Source organism: Herpailurus yagouaroundi, unplaced genomic scaffold (assembly GCF_014898765.1).
Source record: "Herpailurus yagouaroundi ecotype Mexico unplaced genomic scaffold, PumYag 100, whole genome shotgun sequence".
Taxonomy (NCBI): domain Eukaryota; kingdom Metazoa; phylum Chordata; class Mammalia; order Carnivora; family Felidae; genus Herpailurus; species Herpailurus yagouaroundi.
Window position 1 is genome coordinate 6374724 of NW_024412391.1, and position 21044 is coordinate 6395767.

At 38.6% G+C, this 21044-nt stretch overlaps 1 protein-coding gene, 1 long non-coding RNA gene and 1 pseudogene across 4 annotated transcripts in view; 1 reads left to right on the top strand and 2 right to left on the bottom strand.

Annotated features, from left to right (window-relative positions):
• Positions 1–21044, bottom strand: part of LOC121028226 (probable inactive serine protease 58) — an 86111-nt gene that overhangs the window by 48913 nt on the left and 16154 nt on the right. For 2 of the 3 annotated variants that reach the window (XR_005789128.1, XM_040471756.1), the window contains exons 3-4: positions 19867–20114; positions 18911–19047 (exon numbers count right to left, since the gene is read on the bottom strand). Coding sequence is in view for 2 of the 3 variants with exons in the window: in XM_040471756.1 (XP_040327690.1) it covers positions 18911–19047; positions 19867–20114 (385 nt within the window). In the remaining variant the exon portion in view is untranslated. Of the gene's footprint in view, positions 1–18234; positions 18530–18910; positions 19048–19866; positions 20115–21044 lie in introns of those variants that run through there. The other variant, XM_040471754.1, reaches the window with a different exon arrangement.
• Positions 7194–8326, bottom strand: LOC121028222 (putative olfactory receptor 9A1; annotated as a pseudogene).
• LOC121028227 (uncharacterized) lies at positions 15808–19048 on the top strand. Its single transcript, XR_005789129.1, has 2 exons — positions 15808–15906; positions 18776–19048. It is a non-coding gene; the product is annotated as an uncharacterized LOC121028227 (long non-coding RNA).

Here is a 21044-nt window from a genome sequence, read left to right on the forward strand (position 1 = left end):
TATACTGTCAACTCCTATGAGTTTGACAAAATAATGTATCCACCACTATAGTGCCAAACAGATTCATTCCATTGCTCCCGAATTCCCTGCATTTCCCTAGTCACTGTCCCCTTACTTCTCCTAAAGAGATATGTATCCACTTATCTATTTTCCATCCCTTGTAGTTTTTCCTTTTTGCATAATGTCATTAGAATTGAATCATACAACATGTAGCCTTTTGTTCTGGATTCTTTCCTTTGGTAAAATGCATTTAAGATTTTTTTCATGTTATTATGTGAGTTATTAGTTCATCCCTGTTTATTGCTGAATAGTATTCACATTGTATGGATGGATCATAGTTTGTTCATCTATTCACCTACTGAGAAACACTGTGGTCATTTCCAATTATGACTAAAGTTTCTATAAAAATTTGTGCACAAGGTTTTGTGTGGAAGTAAATTTTCCATTCATTTTGGAGGCACAATTTCTGGGTTGTATGCTAAGTCTATCTTTAACTTTATAAGATGTTGCCAAACTGCCTTCCAAAGTGGTTGTGACATTCTGCATTTCAAGCAGCAATGAATGAGCATTTCTGATTTTTTATATATCCTCTCTAACATGTGGAAATGTCAGGGTTTTTTTTTTTAATTTTTAGCTATTCTAGTAGGTATATAGTGGTATCTCATTGTTGTTTTAATTTGCATTCACCTATCACAAATGATGTTAAACATCTTTTCATACTCTAAGTTGCCATCCTTATATCTTCTCTGCATGCATGTGTTCAGATCATTTCCCCATTTTGGGGGCTGTTTGTTTCTTAGTGTTAAGTTTTAAATGTTTTATTTTGGGGGGCACCTGGGTGTCTCAGTTGGTTAAGTATCCCTTGATTTAAGTTCAGGTCATGATCTCATGGTTCAAGAGATAGAGCCCCATGTCAGGCTCTGTGCTGACAGCATGGAGCCTACTTGGGATTCTCTCTCTCCCTCTTTCTCTGCCCCCCACCCATTCACATTCTCTCTCTCTCTCTTTCTCTCTCTCAAAAATAAATAAATAAACTTTTTAAAAAGGAGATAAATTCTTCCAACAGCCTGAGGGAGCTCAAAAGCAGATATTAAAAAACTAAGTTTTATTTTTTATGTATGTATTCTGGATACACATATCAATTATCATATCTGTGAGTTTTCAAATACTTGCGCCAGTCTGTGCCTAATCTTTTCATTCTATTCACAGTGACTTTAGCACAGTAAAACGTTTCAACTTGATAAACTTCAATTTTTCATTTTCTTCTTTCATGGATGATGCTTTAGGTGTTGTATCTAAAAACTCACTACCAAACCCAAGGTCATGCAGATTTTCTCCTAGAAGTTTCATAGTTTTGCATTTACATTTAGGTAATTTTAGATAATTTTTATGTAAAGTGCAAGGTATGTGTTGAGGCTCATTTTACCGCATAGAGACAGCCAATTTTTCCAGCAGTATTTTTGGAAAAGATTAACATTTCTTTATTGAATTTCCTTTGAAACTTTGTCAAAAATAAGTTGTATTTGCTTAGGTCTATTTCTGGCCTCTCTATTATCTTCCATTAATCTGTCTATTGTCTTTCCAATACTATACTATGTTGATCAATATAACTCCATGAAAAACCTTGAAATCAGATAATATGAGTCCTCTGAATTTTTACAATTGCTTTGGCTATTCTACTCCTTTGCATTTCCTTATAAATTGTGTAATCATTTTGTCAATATCTACATAAAAGCCTGCTAGAATTTATTTGGGATTGCAATGAACCTATAGAATGAAATTGGAAAGAATTAACATCATAACAATATTGAGTCTTCCAATCCATACTCATTGTATACTTTTGCATTTACTTGGAGCTTTCATTGGTGATTCATAGTTTTCCACTACAGATTCTGAACATATTTTATTAGATTTATATCTAAGAACTTCGCTTCTTTGTTGCTATCAAAAAAATGTATTACTTCTTATATTTCAATTATAATTGTTGTCAATACGTAGGAAAACCATTGACTTTCGCATAATGACTTTGTATCCTGAGACTTTGCTAAAATCACTTATTACTTGCAAGACGTTTTTTGGTAGATTCTTAGGGGATTTCTACATAGACAATCATGTCATCTGTGAATAAAGACAAATTTTTCTTTTTTTACATTCCATATGCCCTTTATTTTGTTACCTCACGTAACCACACTAGCTAGGACTTCCAGTACAATATTAAATAGGAGTAGTGAGAGAGGACATCCTTGCCTTGTTCCCAACCTTAGCAGGGGAGAAGGCATTCAGTCTGTCCCCACTATAGAAGATGTTAGCAGTAGGGTTTTTTAGTACCCCATATTGAAAGTTTTATAATGAATGGTTGTTGAATTTGTCAAAGGCTCTTTCTATACTAATATGATCATATTTTTTCTTTTTTAATCTATTTATATGATTAATTATACTGATTAATTGTTGAATCCTGAAACAATCATATATCTTGGAATGAAATCTACTTGTTTGTGATAATGTTATTCTTTTTATGTGTTGCTGGATGGGATTTGCTAAAATGGCGTTGAGGTTTCAGTGCCTGCATTCATAAGAGATAATGTAAACTTTTGTTGTTCTGTATGGTTTTTATATTAATGTAATGCTGGCCTCATTAAATGATTTGGGAGTGTCAATGAAATGTCAATTAAAATCCTCAGGACATTTGTTCATAACACACACACACACACACACACACACACACACACACACACACACAATCTACACACAAATGCAAAATTATTTTAAACTCATATGTAAGAGTTTGGAGATAGTCAAGAATAGCCAAATTAGTTCTAATGAAAAAGGAGATTGGATAAGGCCTACTAATAGTAATATTTATTATAAATCTGTATGGGGTCTGTACTATAAGCATATAAATAAAATAGAGAGCTCAGAAACAGACCCATGAAATAAAAGCACTCCTTATAAGACAGTATGACACTTCAAATCAATGTGGAAAGGCCTGATTTTTCAATAAACTGTACTGTAACAACCGATTATCTATATAGGAATAAAACATTAGATCTCTATTATTTCTTAACCTCACTTGTTTCTTCCATCTTTTGTTCAGTCCTAACTACCACCTCCTTAGGCAAACAAGCCCCACTCCCAGAATCCCTACTTGGAAGAGACAAGCAAATTCCCTATCCCTATCTCACTTCAAAGGACTCTTCAGAGCACAATGTCTCCAGAAAACCTGACCACAATTATGCTGCACAGCCAAGACCCATCACAAAACAGTAGTCAGCATGGTATTTATCACACTGCATTGTTTACCATCCTTTTCTGTCTAATTTCTTGTACTTTTGCTCTACTCAGATTATAGCCTCCTAAATAAGTCTTTAGAGGCTAATCCTTGCCTAAAGCTCATGATTTGTAGAGAATGCAGGTTATCACTAACCTTTTTGCCTGTCCCAAAATTAACAATCATTTGTTTAAAAAATATAAATGTCTAACTCCAAAAATTAAAACTATTAGAATATATACAAGACTTTTTTCAATTATTTTTTATTCAAGTATAATTAACACACAGTGTTACACTGGTTTCAGGTATACAATATAATTATTCAATAATTCTACATATTTTTCAGTGCTCATCATGATAAGCATCCTCTTATTCCCCTTTATCTATTTCACCCATCCCCCTAGCCACCTCCCCTCTGGTAACCACCAGTTTGTTCCCTATTTAGGACAATACTTTTCTGTTTGTCTCTTTTTTTCTTTTACATTTGTTTTGTTTCTTAAATTCCACATACGAGTGAAATCACATGGTATTTGCCTTTCTCTGACTGTCTTATTTCACTTTGCATTATACTCTCTAGCTCCATCCACATCATTACAAACAAAAGATTCCATTCTTTTTTTGTGGCTGGGTAATATTCCACTATATATAACCACATCCTCATTAGCCATTCACCGATCAGTGGACACTTGGACTGCTTCCATATCTTGGCTATTGTAAATAATGCTGCAATAAACACGGGGATACATATGTCTTTTCAAAGTAGTGTTTTCATTTCCTTCAAGTAAATGCCCAGTTGTAAAATTCCTGGATCATATGGTAATTGTTTTTAATTTTTTGAGGAATTTCCATACTGACTTCCACAGTGGGTGCACCGTAGAAGGCCTTTTTAATCATTTCATTTTAATATAAAACATGAATACAGAAAGACCACACTGAACATACATATAGCTTAATAAATTATGAGGTGAATACCCTTATAAACCACCACCCAGATCAAAAAATAGAGATTTGATAGCAACCCCAGAAACATTTCCATTGCCCCATTCCAACTGCAATCCTCATATTCTCAAAAGTGACTGCAATCCAGACCTTGTAGTAATCACTTCCTTGCACTTCTTAACAATTTTATCAGGCCAGTCTGAAGTGCTACACACTATAGCTTAGTATTCTACATTTTTATTTCATATGTTTTTTTAGTCTATTTTAATCTATAGATTCTCTCTACAGCTCTTTCATTTTCTTCCAATCTCTTTGTTGAAGAATCAGGGTTTTTACTGTAGAGTTTCCCACAGTCCACATTATGGTGACTCCATCTTAAGGGCACAGCTAAACATGTCTTTCTGTTCTCTGCATGTGTTTCTGTAACTTAGTAGCTGGTTCCAGAGCCTTGATCTGGCTGGGGTCTGACAAATAATGAAGGTAACCTTTTGAGGGTGGCTGCTTTTGGAACACCATTATGAACTCATGGACTTAAATATATTTGATAGATTTCCAATGGTTGCAACCATTGTATTTTTTTGAAGTGTACCTTCTCTCATCTTTGGCCGGTAGAAGTCTCCTCCAGTCAGCTCCTGATACCTTTTAACATTACCCCAGTAATCTTTGATCCCCATTATGATAAGATATTACAAGCTCGTCTTACAGATTTCTTGCCCAGACCTGGAAAGAGCCATTTCTCCAAGAAGTCCTATTACTCATCTTGGGAAATAGTATTGCCAGAATGCAACCTACACCTAGGGACATATAAAATGGGCCCATTTATATAAAATGAGTCCATCCTGATATATACAATTTAAATACAAGACCCTAGAGGCTTTACCTAACCTCCTCTATATTATTTTCAGAACTAGAATATTCCATAATTATTCATTGTCTTTATCTTACATTACACACACAACAGTCCTAGAATAATACTGCTAATACTATCTCCACCACTGTCATTACTGAAAACTGTTAAAAAATACTTTGCATGTGCTCTTCCCACTCTTTTCCTATTTTAAAGAATGGTTGTCCTATATCTACATTGTCAGAGGCTATAGTTATCACAAGAGACTGTTGTTCACGTCCTTTGAATGGAAAAGCACTTTTAAAGCAATATACACACATACACATCACAGATAAAAATTACATTTGACAACAACAAAGTTAACACTTCTGCATGACAGAATATTTCAATAAAAAAGTGAAAAAGACAAACCCCGATTCACAAAAAGTACTTCCAACATAACGATCAGATAACAATAGGTGTCTATCCGTGATATTTAAAGATGATCTCCATATCCCTACAAAAGTAGCCAAGGACTCAGGACAAGAAAAATGTGAAGCTCTGTTGCTCTGTTCCATCCCAACTCTTCTCCCATTTGCTCTACTCAGCCCTACGGAAACCTTATAGAGCGTCCAGACTTACCAAAGATTCTTCTGCCAAAATGTCTTCTCTGCTACAGTGATGTATTTGTAGAAACAAGCAAACGTTTTTGGCAATTAGAGGCAGGATGATTACTTTTATTTTTGACTTAGTAAGGCATAGTATGATGTGGAGTTCAAAACCATGTAAAGACCTCACTCCCAGCACTCCTCCTCAGTCCCCCTCTCACTGCCACCTCCCCAACCACCAGCCTCCTGTGCTCCCTTCCCAAACTTCTCTCCATGCAAATAATAATATAAAGTATATTTTACTTTTGTCTTACAAAAAGTTAAGAAACTAAACAAAATGCTCTGCTCTTTGCTTTTCTTACTCAACAGTGTATCGTGGAGATCTTTCTCTTAATGGCACAGAAAACTTCCTCATTGTTCTTACAGCTGTAAAATATCTGATAGTCTGGAAGTTATGTAAATTCTTTAAGTAGCCTCCTTTTGATAATACATTTGGATGACTAATATTCTATTTGTGTATTTTCAAATAGTGATACAGAAAAAAATCAGTAAACCAGTGTCATATGATACAGAAATATTATAGTTGAAATACTGGTGTGACAGGAAAGGGGCCAGGATGGCACAATATTGGAACTGCAAAGTGGATGAGAAAGCTCACTGTAGAGCTGGAAGACAGCTTGGTAAACCTGGTCCTTGTGAGGGCGGAGAAGGAAGGGAACCCAGAAATGTAGCTGAGAGAGCAGGGAGATGGAATGCCCTGTGTCAGGATTGACCAACGTGAGGACTTCACAATGTGGGGAGAAGTGACCAGCTGCCCTTTTTCTGCCCTCCATGCACACCTGCTTCAGCCCAGGGGCACAGCAAGATCAGTTCACCCTTGTCACTTCAATTCCCAAAACTAGCCAGTTGCCCTCCCACATTTGGGACTGGTGTAATCATGAGACTCATGCCAGATGAGAAAATGCCTCTTTCTAAGGCATTGGCCGACCTCCTCACATTGAGAAAGTACAACAATTAGAGATGTATCTGAATCATCTGGCCCTGAGTTTGGGGAGGAGTCAGGACTGTGGAGTGAGTTCACTCTCACAACTGCCAGTTGAGAAGATTTACAGAGAGGTATGTACATCCCTGTTGGACGTTGGGGAGGGAATCTCAAGAAAGGGTAGGACCTTACACTGGATTTGAAGCCACTCACATAAGAAACAGAAGGTGCTTCCTTTTGGGATGAGCACTGGGTGTTGTATGGAAACCAATTTGACAATAAATTTCATATATTAAAAAAAAAAAAAAGAAAGAAACAGAAGGTGCTTTAGGCAGTGAGGAAATCATGAAAGCAGAGGAAAACATATGGGAAGATGACTCCAGCACCTAGAATCAAACATGTGCGTCAGCGGCCATGGAGAGAATTATACTTTTCCTGGATTTTCCCATTCAAAAAGCTGAACTGTTCTTTAAAAAAAACACACATATTTTGTACATTTACACCTGTTAAATTTATATTGTAAGTTGTATTATAACTACAGAAGAGTATATAAACATATATGTCCAGGTAAAAAAATAATGTGATCTCCCATGTAGGAATCATCTGATTATAAATTGGAGCGCTAGCTGTGTCTTAAAATGCCCTTGTAGATCACAAACCACGTGGTGTTGAAAATGATCATTTCAGACTAAATTAGTGCTTTGAGATTATTCATGTCCACAATAATGAGTTCATGATTGTCTTTAGGACACAGCTAATCCTTGAGGAGTTGATAGCAGTGAGCAGCGTTTCATGACATCTCGAAAGGCCTCTATGAATTTCTCATTCCGGAGGGTGAAGATGAATGGGTTCAGGAAAGGGTTCACCACTAAAACCATCAGTGACACTACCCTGTTGTACTCAAGCTGCCTGCATTTGCTTGGGTTTCACACAGAGGAACAAGCAGGTGCCACAGCCGATCACAACAAATGTGAAGTGTGAGGCACACGTAGGAAAGGCTTTTCTCCGGCCTGAGGCTGAGGGGATCTTGAGGATGGTAGAGATGATGTAGGTGTAGGAAATGACTGTAGGATCAAAGCACCAATGATAATGAAAACAGCCATTTAAAAAAGAATAAACTGTGTGAAATGGCTGTCATCACAGGATAGTTCAAACAATTGTCCTTGGTCACATAAAAAATGGTCTATCACATTTGATTTGCAGAAGGTAAGCTGAAACATGGCACAGACTGGCCAGATTTGAAATAGAAACCGAAACACCCATGACACAATAACCACCCAGATGCAGGTGTGGCTGTCCATAATGATGTTGTACCTCAAAGGGTTACAGACAGCCACATGACGGTCTACAGCCATCACTCCCATTAATATGAATTCCGACGTGCCCAAAGAAAGGTACAAATATAATTGTGCACCACATGTTGTCAAAGATATTGTCTGCATCCCAGGAAGCAGCAACCTGCAGAGCACCAAGGGAACAGCAGTAGATATGAGCAAGATTTCTAGGACAGAGAGGTGGCCAAGGAAGAAATACATGGGGGACTGCAAACATTTATCAACACAGACAATCACAATGATGAACATGTTCCCCATGAGTCACCAAACAGAAGAAGAAGAAGGTAGCAAATAGAATATGCATAATTCTGGGGAGCCAGGGAAGCCTATGAGATAGAAGTCAGTGGCACTAGAGTGACTCTCCAACATTTAGTCCTGAGAGGTTGTTCCTTGTGAAATCTAGAGAGTAAAAAAGAGATCACACTGCTTCTGATCCCAAAATAAAAACAGTTTCAGGTAAAGAAAATATTCCTCTCCTGTTCACAGACTCCACAACATGTCTAGGAAGGGTTCATGTCCTACTGTTCCCCCTACATGATCAGTATTGATCTTTTTAAAGACCATCATGATATATGAAGAAAATTAAATCTAGCCAGGAAGACGAGCCCAGTCACCAATGGCATACGATAGGCAAGACAGCCAGCTCCTGCCCAGGGTGCACCACCCACATCTCTCATTCCACAGGTCTTCCTGCCTTCCATCGTGCTGTGAATAGCCACCGAGTCTGCCTCCCTGACCAGTGTGTTCCTTTTTACCACTAACTCACTTCCATCATGAATGTCCTAAACTATGCGATCCACCAAATATATTCTGTCCTGTGAGTCCTGCTCCAGACTATAGAAAAGTCTTTCTGCCCACTCCTACCCAGAGCAGGTACATGTTTACTTTGCTTCTCCAAGACATAAGGTCCATTTGCCCTAGATCCATTTGAAAGTTTTTCCTTTTACTTGTATCACCATAGGTGTCACTGTTAGGCATGGGTATAGACAACTCTTTGAGGATTTTCTGTAAGATCTTGAGGGCAAGGCCTGAGTATTTCTCCGACTACAGGTCAGCTAGCTGCCGGAGTGAATTCTCACTTTATGCCCTCTATTCTTGGAAGGGGAATCCTGCCTTGCTTTTCTCCCCAGTAAATGTGTCTTTTCATAGGTGACAGGCTAAACAGCACCCAGGCTTAATCATTCAGAGGCCTCTCTCTCCCAACCCTCATACCAACAATCCACCAGACTGATAGGGGAAGGTCCAGAGGAGGGCATGGGAGGAACTGCCATCCTCAACCTCCAGCTGTCCCATATCACCTCATGTTGGAACTGGCAGACAAGAGGCTAAAGGTCCAATTTCAACACCCCCTGCCTTCGTGAGAGCTCAAAACCCTGGATCCAGCAGGGAGCCAAAGCCACCAAATGTGAACTCTGGGCTCAGCCCAAGCCCTACACATAAGTAGCCATGGTCTCAATCCAACAGAAAGTAAGGAGAGTCTTCTCAGAGATAACCAATAGGTTTTTCCTCCAAAATCAAATGAAAAAATTCAGCTGTCAATAAAATAAAACAGACCCAAGGTCCTGAGCCCCTTACAATTTCTGACATACATCCTCCATTTCCTTCAGGTATTTGCTCAAGTGCCCAAGCTCAGGGAGCCTTTCCTCATGATCCTTCCTAAAAAAACAAAAAAACAAAACAAAACAAAAAACAAAAAACACATTCTACCCTTTACTCTCTATCAGCTCACCAGAATCTATTTATCTCCTTTGCTCTCCTCATCTAAAATTGTGTTTTTACTTTTTGTTTACTATCTGTCTCCTATTATAAGGTAAGCACCATAAAAAGTAAAAACTTTGTCATGCTTGTTTACTGTTTCTGACATTCAATTATTTTTAAATGAATAAATCAATGAATCAATTAAGAACGAAATCTATGAACAAAGCTTATTTAGTCCTGGCTATGGCCAATCTTTTGATTTTTTTTTTATTTTAGAGAAAGAGCAAGTGAGCAGGGGAGAGGGGCGGAGGAAGAGAGAAAGAGAATCCTAAGCAGGCTCAATGCTCAGCACAGAGCCTGACACAGGACTTGATCCCGCCTGAGATCATGACCTGAGCCAAAATCAAGAGTCAGAAGTTCAACCAACTGAGTCACTCAGGCACCCCCAGCTATGACCAATTGTTGAAGCAAACTCTGCTTCCTCTCCCTTTGGTCTTTGCTGAAATGCTGCCCTGTCAATATGCAGCCCTCTCTCTGGAGATCCCTTTGGAAATGACAGTTGGGTGACAAGGATCAAGAACAGACTTATTAGCAGAAGTCTCCTTCCATAATTTTTGTTTAGCCAGGACCAGATACAATCAAAGGATAGAAGAGTGTCCTGACAAGAGCAAGGGTCTATGCCTATGCCCAGCACTGAGTCAGGTCAAATCTGCTCTCTGCTGTGCATGGCAGATTTGAAGATGAGGTCATCCATTCTGCTGTAGATGTCCTTGTTCTAGAGAGCATCTAGGCCCAGAACTTCCCATGCTGATCCTCTCTTGCTCTCTCCTTTACAGAGGGGAACCCTGGCAGACACTCACCTCCAGAGAAAGAGACTGAACTGGAATGTTCTACAGCTCTCCAGGGATCAGCCCAGGCTTCCTCCTGCCTGACTAGTGCTGTGTGGCCCAAAGAAAGCTGCTGCTGTTCTCATTCTCAGTGCAAGAGAAAACTGTCTTCACACAAGAACTTAGGGAAAAGTCCGGTAACAATAGTGCTATGGAAGCCAACTATCTCCCTCTGACTTTCTCTCTCCTTCTTTCCTACTCTTCATTGTCCCCAAGAAGGGTTATGCACTGAGGAACCAAATCTGATGCAGTCAAGGGAAACCCAGAGAAACTTTCAGCCCTTATCCCCTGAGGTTAATCAAATTTTAGAACTCTTGAAAGTTTTTTTAGTGGCCAAACTTGAAATCTCCCTTGTTGGAAGTTTCTCAGCCTGCAGGCTGCCCTCCTCCCAGGCTCCAAGTCCTGGTTACCACAAACCAGTTCAAACCAGACCCTGCTCTCTTCTGTGCATCTGCCTGATTACATTTGCCCTACAGAGCCTTGACACCCCCAAGTAGAAGACACCACAAACAATTCAAGACATAAAGCAAAAACTCGCATGCCAGAGATGAGTAATAATGTGAGCAAAATGGTGGACAGGCAGCTCTAAGCTATTGTCCCTCCACAGAAACCATAGAAAACAAGCAGAAACTGTCAAAACTGTGTCAGAACTCTGGAAAACATTAAAAGATTTATAGCAACCATGGAAACACTGGTTCAAGAAAAAGAAAATTGAAAAATGCTAGGAAAGCTTTGTGGTATTTTCATTTACCCTTGCCCACACTCTTTCTAGCCTGGCAGAAGTCTTGAAAATGGCAATCTGCATTCTCATTGTGGGACCTCAGTCCCTGAGGAAGCAGAGCAGATGTGGGGCAAGAAAAGTTACTGTTGAGACATACAATAGACCATCTAAAGACTCAAAGGGAAAGTGGGGTAAGTGTCTTTGGGAAATTAAGGAATTTAAAAGCAGCTACATACACCGGGGAACTTAAAAACCACACCCATGTACAGGGAAAGATGCATGCACCCATGTACAGGAAAAGACCTGAGAAGACCCTAATCTTTTGCTTTATGTAGGAAAAACTTAGATCCACATCAAGGCACATTATAATCAGTAAAAAGACAAAGACAAGGGACAATCTGAAAGCAGCAAGAGAGAAGCACCTTTTCACATACAAGGAATTCTGAGAAGATTAACAGCCAAATTTTCATAAAAAATTATATAGGACAGAGGGCAGTGGAGTGGCATATTTAAAGTGCTGAAAGAAAAAAATGTCAACCAAAAAATTCTGAATCCAGCAAAACTGTCCTTCAAAAATGAGTGAGAAATGAAGATAATTCTGGATAAATAAAAGCTGAGAGAGTCTGTTGCCAGTAGACTTGTCCTAAATGAAATGCTAAAGGAAATACTTCAGTTTGAAACCAAAGAACAACAGACAGTAACTTGAAAATAAAAATATAAAGATCTCCACTAAAGATAACTAATGGGCTAATATTAAAGCCAGCTTTATTGTATTTTTGGTTTTTGTAACTCCACGTTTCATTTTATACATAATTTAAAATACAAATGCATAAAATATTATAAATCCATTTTATTGGGCAAATAATGTATAATTATGTAACTTTTGACAACATATAAAGGGGAATAGTGCTATATAGAACAGAGTTTTTGTATGCTACTAAAGTAAAGTTGGTATCAATTCAAACTACATGTTATAAATTTAGGATGTTAAATATAATCACATAAAGAAAATAGCTAAAAATATATACACAGAAGGAAAATATAAGGGAATCAGTTTACTGCAAGAAAAATCAACACAACAAAACAGAAGACAGTAATGAAGGAAATAAAGGAATGAAGAAAGTGAAAGACAGAAAAGTCTAAGACTTGCACAAAACAAACAGCAAAATTACAGAAGTCCTTCCTTATCAGCAACTACTTTCAACGTAAAATGGATTAAATTCTTCAATCAAAATACAGAGACTAGCAGGAATTTTTTTAAATGAGCCTGTGTGTACGCTGTCTACATGAAACTCCCTTTATTTTTTTTTTATTCTCAAGTTAATTAACATACAGTGTAGTCTTGGCTTCAGAGTAGAACCCAGTGATTCATCTCTTACATATGACAACCAGTGCTGATCCCAAAAAGTGCCCTCTATGATGACTATAACCCATTTAACCGATCCCCCCATTCACCCCTCTCATCAACCCTCTGTGTTTAAGAATCTCTTATGATTTACCTCCCTCTTTGTTTTTATCTTGTTTTTTCTTCCCTTCCCCTAGTTCATCTGTTCATCTGTTATGTTTCTCAACTTCTACATATGAATGAGATCATGTGGTATCTTTCTTTCTATGACTTATTTTGTTTAGCATAATACCCTCCAATAGCATCCATGTTGTTGCAAATGGCAAGATTTCATTCTTTTTAATTGCCAAGTAGTATTCCAGTGTGTGTGTGTGTGTGTGTGTGTGTGTGTGTGTGTGTGTGTGTACCACATCTTCTTAATCCATTCATCAGTTGATGGACATTTGGGCTCTTTCCAATAGTTGTTGTTGATAGTGCTGCTATAAACACTGGGGTGCATGTGCCCCTTCAAATCAACATGTTTGTCCTTTGGATAAATTCCTTGTAGTGCAATTGCTGTCATACAGTAGTTCTATTTTTAATTTTTTGAGGAACCTCCACATTGTTTCCCAGAGTGGCAACACCAGTTTGCATTCCCATGAACAGTGCAATAGGGATCCCCTTTCTCCACATCCTCACCAACATCTTCTATTTTCTGAGTTGTTAATTTTAACCATTCTGACAGGTGTGAGGTGGTATCTCATTGTGGCTTTGATTTATATTTCCCTGATGATGAGTGTTGTTGAGCATCTTTCATGTGTCTGTTATTAATCTGGATATCTTCTTTGGAAAAGTGTCTATTCATGTCTTCTGTCCATTTCTTCACTGGATTATTTGTTTTTTGGGTGTTGAGTTAGATAAGTTCTTTATAGATTTTAAATACTAACCCTTTATGCGATATGTCATTTGCAAATATCTTCTCCCATTCTGTTGTTTGCCTTTAGTTTTATTGATTGTTTCCTTTGCTGTGCAGAAGCTTTTTATCTTTTAATTTTTTAATGTTTATTCATTTTTAAGAGAGACAGACAGAGTGTGAGTGGGGGAGGGGCAGAGAGAGAGAGAGAGAGAGAGAGAGAGAGAGAGAGAGAATCTGAAGCAGGCTCCACACTCTTAGCTGTCAGCACAGAGCCGGATGCAGGGCTCAAACTCACAAACCATGAGATCATGACCTGAGCTGAAATGGCATGCTTAACTGAGCCACCAAGACACCCCTAGAAGCTTTTTATCTCAATGAGATCCCAATAGATCACTTTTGCTTTTGTTTCCCTTGCCTCTGGAAACATGTCAAGTGAGAAGTTGCTGCAGCCTAGGTCAAAGAGGTTGCTGCCTGTTTTCTTCTCTAGGATTTTGATGGTTTCCTGTCTCACGTTTAGGTCTTTCACCCATTTTGGATTTATTTTTGTGTATGGTGTAAGACAGTGGTCTAGTTTCATTCTGCATGTTGTTGTCCAGTGCTCCCAGCACCATTTGCTAAAGAGACTTTTTTCCACTGGATACTATTTCCTGTTTTGTTGAAGATTAGTTGACCATGTATTTGTGGGTCCATTTCTGGGTTCTCTATTCTGTTCCATTGATATGTGTCTGTTTTTATGCCAATACCATCTGTCTTGATGATTACAGCTTTGTAATACAGGTTAAAAGTCTGATATTTGGATGCTTCCAGCTTTAGTTTTCTTTTCCAACATTACTTTGGCCATTTGGGGTCTTTTGTGGTTCCATACAAATTTTAGGATTGTTTGTTCTAGCTCTGTGAAGAATGCTGGTGCTATTTTGGTAGGGATTGCACTGAATGTGTTGATTGCTTTGGATAGTATTGAAATTTTAACAATATTTGTTATTCCAATCTTTAAGCATGGAATATTTTTCCATTTCTTTGGGTATCCTTCAATTTCTTTCATAAGCTACATGAAATTCACTTTAGATCCAAAGACACAAATAGGTTGAGCAGATGGAAGAAGATACTCCATATAAATACTAACCAAAAGAGAGCTAAAGTAACTATACTAATATCAGACAAAATAGACTTTGAGTCAAAAACTGTTGCAAGAGACAAAAGACATTATATATTAATAAAAAATTCAATTTAGCAAAAAAAATATGATTATATATGTTCCAAACAACAAAGACCCACATTATATGAAGCAAATATTAACAAAATTGAAGGAAGAACTTCATTATGTCACTTTCAGTAAAACATGTAAACAGAAGATTAGTAAGGAAATAGAATACTTGAATAATAAAATAAACTAACTAGGCCTAACAAACAGAGTTCACTCCACCCAACAAAAGCAGAGAATACACATTCTTCTCAAGTGCACACAGAACATTATCCAAGATAGGTCATGTTAGGCCACAAGTCTCAATAAGGTTACAAAGACTGAAATCATTCAAAGTGTATTTTCTGACTATAATGAATAAAACTAAAAATTTGAGAAGATGCATAATGTTTATGTCTAATAAAAATGAGCCCACAGGTATTTCTGAAAATTAATAAGAATGGATACATCGGGCATTTAGCACACATTAGTCTAGATTGATAGCAGAGACAGAAGGGACTTGGAAACTGTATTCCTGGAGATGTTTTTAATTATAGCAACAGAAAGCCCAACTCAAATTGTCCTAAACACTGAAAGGAATTTAGTAGTAGATTGTATTACTAAAACTATCCAGAGAAAAGACTTAAATTCTGGAATGGTTTAATCAGGACTTCAGCTACAGCTACATTTCTGGGTCATTCTCTTGTTTCGACTTCCCCTGTGAATGCATGTGATCCTTAGGCAGCTTCCCCGACAGCAGCAATTCTGATGTCTCATTCACCTGCCACACTGCCCACACAAGGTCTCAACAGAGCTCATTACAATGTTATCTCAACACTGAACATTAAGACACTGATGTTTCATAAGCCAAATTGCATCATATATCCATCCCTGAGCCAGACACAGGGAGCTCACTGATAAGTTTAGGTCAGACTGCACCCTAGGGGATGACTGTGACCTAACAGAGGAGGGGTGGAGAGGACTGTGGGAGGGTAGTTACAGTGTCCGTTACTGAGATCATCCAGTCTAACTCTTTTTGTTTTATACATAAAGCCAATCTAAAAATCAAAGCTCATTGATTTCCCAAATTTATAGTTTGTCAATTCTAGGCTAAGAACTGAACCACAGCCTACTGAAACTGGATATCAATCTCCTCCAAAGAAGGACATGGACTGAGGAAGAAAAACTGTGATGCCAGAAGCATTAAGTGGTCGGCAAGTATGGTGAGGTTACAATAGTTTACCCAGGGAAACAATAGACCTGAAGACCCAGAAACAGATTTCTGAATGAACTCCCCAGGAAGCTGGAATGGGTCTAAGATGAATAAATAAGTGAGGGGTAAATAGAAGCCAAATATGTAACATATACACATGAATTCAGAAAGGATTTTGAAGTAATATATAAATAAAATTATGTACCCAAGAATGTCAGGAGGGGAAGGTGGATGTGACACGTGAAATTCTTGGTAAACTAACTTAAAATAGTCTTTGGAACCAGTCATATGCAGAATTGGAGTTTAGGTGAAATTGACAGGATAATTAGAAACGTATTTGCACACTCCAAAAATTAGTCGTGCGAAAAACAGCCCAGTCTCGGTTAGACAAGCAGATGATGATGAGATGTTGATTAGATGGATAGATCGGTAGATAGATAGATAGATAGATAGATAGACAGACAGCTGAAGAGACAGACTTACCTTTTCCTTTTCAAATTGAGGAGTGAGATGAGATGGAGAGAAGGAAAACTCATACAAGGAAAACTCAAGTCCAGAAAATATAAAGAAGTAAAAATGCCCAATAATGGAAGAATTTATGACCTAATCAATAAGGAAAGGCTTATAATTAAAACATCCAATTCAGCCTAGAACAACTGCAGTGGAATGGAGACAGTAAGAGCTCTAGGTAAGAGGCAAGAAAAAAAACAAAGGACAGGAATCAGGGTAGGTTGTTAGGAAGATCATCTCAGTAAAAAGTTCAGTTGCAACAAGTTCAGCCGGCTGATGACAATAGACAGCCTGGCATATGATAAAGGCGAAAAGGATTGTTAGCAACTTGGAGTAGTAGGAATTAAATAGGCAAAAGGGTGAAACAGGTGGAAACTGTCAAAACTACTAACCGCTGCCAATCCCTATACTATTCCTCTGCATACAAAACGTTTCCCACATTATCTCTGATCCCCATAAGAGTCTTAAAAAGAAAACTGTTTTAGTTTTCTGAATCTTTGGAAAAGTATGTGATTTAATCAACTGGGTGGCAATTTTAATTTTAGGAAATCCCAACATTTCACAGCATGGGAAAAACAAAAATGCATTTCACATTTCAGGCACAAATTTCTTGAAGAGTCAATATTTTATATGAAAATAGGCTTTAGTTTAAAATCAGTTTAATCTATCATGAACTAAAGAAAAATAATATGTAGAGAACACATTTTTGGAATGACAAGTGTTTTTTGAGTGTGCTTGTGGATGGAAGTGTGTGCTCATGAATTCACACGTCGTATCGAAGGTTGTATTCAGGGGCATGTTATGAAAACTCCAAGGCAAAATCCTCATGAATTCCACCACTTTGTACCCCTTTAAGAAAGTATGTGTGATTTAAAAAGCAATAAACTGGAAGGAAAATGTCCTGGAAAAAAACCTCATCTATCATTTATGAGTATGCATTACAGCTATAGTTCTAAATACAGAAATCCTTATTCCAAATATTACAAAGACCTTTGGGTGGCCTCAGTAAACCTAGGCAAACTTGAATTCTATAGATCTTTTAAGTAACTAATGGAAACTAACTGCACCACCTGTACACACAAACGTGCACACACATACACGCATACACATACCCAGGAGACACTTGGTCATTAGAAAAATTGCTAATCATCTGGCCAACTTTTGGCAAATTACTGCTCAGCTATGTGGTTTACACTTCGCTCAAATAAACTCTTGGTAGTTATTATCCCTCATTTCCACTCGTTTTTTGTGTTCTTAAGATATGGCAGGGAGTATTGTAACAGAAATATTTGAATTGGTAGAATCCCAAAAGCTTCCTGGGTGAACTCCACTTCTTGAGGCCAGCATTCATGTTTTCAGTGTTAGGAACATTAAAGAGACTAGAGTCAGGGTGCCTGGGTGGCTCAGTCGGTTGAGTGTCTGACTTCAGTTCAGGTCATAATCTCACAATTTGTGGGTTGGAGACCCACATAGGGCTTTGCGCTGGACAGCACAGAGCCTGCTTTGGATTCTCTGTCTCCCTCTCTCTCTGTCCCTCCCCTGCTCTCTCTCACACATGCGCTCTCTCTCAAAAGTAAATAACATTTAAAAAGAGATACTAGGAATGCCTGGGTGCCTCAGTCAGTTAAGCATCTGACTTCAGCTCAGGTCATGATCTCGTGCTCCATGAGTTGGAGCCCCAGGCTGGGTTCTGTGCTGACAGCTCGGAGCTTGCAGCCTGCTTCAGATCGTGTCTCGCTCTCTCTGTGCCATTCCTCCACTCATGTTCTCTCTGTCTCTCAAAAATGAATAAATGTTAAAAAAAATAAAATAAAAAGAGAGACTAGAGTCATGCCAACACCCAGGAATCATCAATGATCTTTTTTGAAACTCCAATCAAGCCTAGATCCTAGGAAAGACTGGGACTGTGATACATAATGTGGTTGCCGTGGATCAGCTGGGAGGTAAGGGTATCAGTAGAGCTCTACATCAGCTTATTTTGTAGAAATAATGTTCTTGATCCATGGCACGTAGCTGTGTAGGTCAGTGAAGACAACAATGTATCCTGTTAGAATACATCCGGTTTCCCAAGACAAAATCCCTTGTAATTCACCGCCACATATGGCTGGTGCAGCTGTGACCACCTGCCAGATAGAGTACAGGAATGAGAACTTCCTTACCACCTGAGATTTCATACCTGAACAAAAATGAAAGCCACTATATTTGTCATGCAAAGGGGTCCAGGATATAAGAATCTAGTATGAAAGCTTCTTTCCAATGCACTAACTACCCTTATACCTCCCACTCATCCCTAAACAGATATTTCAAAGAACTATCTGGAAGACAGCTTTCCACTCCTTGAAAATCTATTTCTCTTGTCTCTATCACAGGGTGGAGAAGAGTCATCATTCTTTACCCCCTTATTCTCTGAGCTCCTAGCCTACTGAAAAATCCAGATGGACCCTCGATGAAGGAGGAGAGACACAGAGACTGAGTTTATGCACAAATGAGGTAAGAAGACTTACCTGGCAGTGATCCTGACTTCCTAGCATGGGTCCCATACAGAACATGTCTTCAAGAAGTTTTTCACCCAGTATTTTTTTGCAGTTTACATTAAAGTTCAATTGAGCCGTGACACTTTGCAGCTTACTATGTGAATTTCCTAAGCACAAGAAATAAAGGAGACTTTCATTCCCGTTTGCCTTTTCATAAGGCATCCTACCTCCTTCTCCTTCAAGCCTTCTTCTCAGTAAGAATGGACTGCAGAAGAACTGATGGAACACACCATGGGTCAAACACATCCTCCTGCTCTGTTTATCATCTCTGAAAGATGATCAGCATCAAGGGATGGTTGGTGAGAAGATACTCCACACATCAAACAAGATCTGAATCCAAGCTCTGTCATCACCAAGTTCATGATCTTGGATAATTAATTTCCCAAAGTCTTAGTTTCCTCTTTTATAAGGTATTAATCCCAAGAAAACTTATCTACATGATATGTGATGACGACTGTATAATATCTATAGGATGCTTAGTGCTTGGTAGGTAATCAGCGATCAGCAAATGGTAGTCATTATCATTGTAATTGATAACAATATCACTCCTGTTAGGTCAAGGGAAAGTAGGATTTTTTACCAATTTGCAAATTAAGATCCAAAGAAGTTAAAGAATTTGTTCATAAACCTACAATGAATGGTAGAACCAATACTCAAACATAGATCCCTGAGTTCCAGTCCCTGCAGGGTGTGCCAATGGGATACACACATGTAACACCTTGATCTAGGAATCGATTCTCAAGGCCCAAAAGATCATCTCTTCTCCTGTAGAAAGCCAATACCGCTCGTGCCATTTCTAGTTTTCCACACAGGCTTAGAAATCTGACACTAGGCCTCTAAGTTCCAATTCCTTCCCCTAATTCCTCAGAGATCTTGAAGATGTGAATATATCCTAGAACTGTCTCTTCTTTTTGATAGTCACTCACCAATAAAGTCTTTAGTCTGTAACCAGGTGTGAATCAAGCAATCTTTAACTGCATTCTTGAGAGTAGGCAACTGAAACATATTGGTGGAGAAGAAAGTGAAAGGTACAGACAACTTTATCAGCATGAGGTCATTTTTAGGAGACGTGGCAGTGAAGTTTGGGTGAATAATGATCTTCTCATAAGGTAAAATCTCCCCAAGAAAGTCTCGAAGATTTGCGGAACTATCATGAAAGATGACCCAAAGATCTCTGGAAAATGAAAAAGAAAAAAAAAAAGGATTGACACTCACAGGTCACAAGGCTAATCACCGCGCCCCCCCCCCCCCACACACACAATTTCCTTCTATAGTAACCCATTTAATCTTTTCCTCTCATGTTTGCCCATTTGATCTTTTTTAAATTTTTTAATGTTTATTTTTGAGAGAGAGAGGGCGCGAGCAGGGGAGGGGCAGAGAGACAAGGAGACACAGAATCCAAAACAGGCTCCAGGCTCTGAGCTATTGGCACAGAGGCTGACATAGGGCTCGAACCCACAAACCATGAGATCACAACCTGAGCCAAAGTCAGACGCTCAGATGACTGAGCCACCCAGTGCCCCTGTCCATTTGATCTTTTATATGTAGGTGCCACATGGGGTCATGCAGGTGATGCACTATACAAGTCAATGGGTTACCATTCACATAGGGATGGTGCCTCCAGGAGTTAAGCAGTGCAATGGCTTGGGCCCTACTCTTAGCATAATTCTCGAGAGAAGCTCCAATTCAAGACCTAGAAACAGCAGAAAGAAGCATGCAAATGGATAGTCAAGGCTTTTATGAAAGTAGTAGGTTCTGTTAGGGAAGCTTCTTTGGGAGTTGGGGAAACAGGAAATGTGAAATTGTAAAGAGGAAATGAGTAACAGCTTCGAGAGGTTAAATATTTTAAAGGTATGGAGGATCACCTGAACATACTATGCTTTACTCATGTCTATCAAAACTGCTGGATTAACAGGGTCTTCCGGTAGATCTTTGGGAAAAGAGTAGTCAAAGATCCTGGTTTTCCACTGAGATCCAGTTGAGATCCACTCTCACTAACATGGCTCAAAACCCTAAATTCAGGGGCACCTGGGTGGCTCAGTCGGTTAAGCGTCTGACTTTGGCTCAGGTCATGATCTCACAGCTTGTGAGTTTGAGCCCCGCG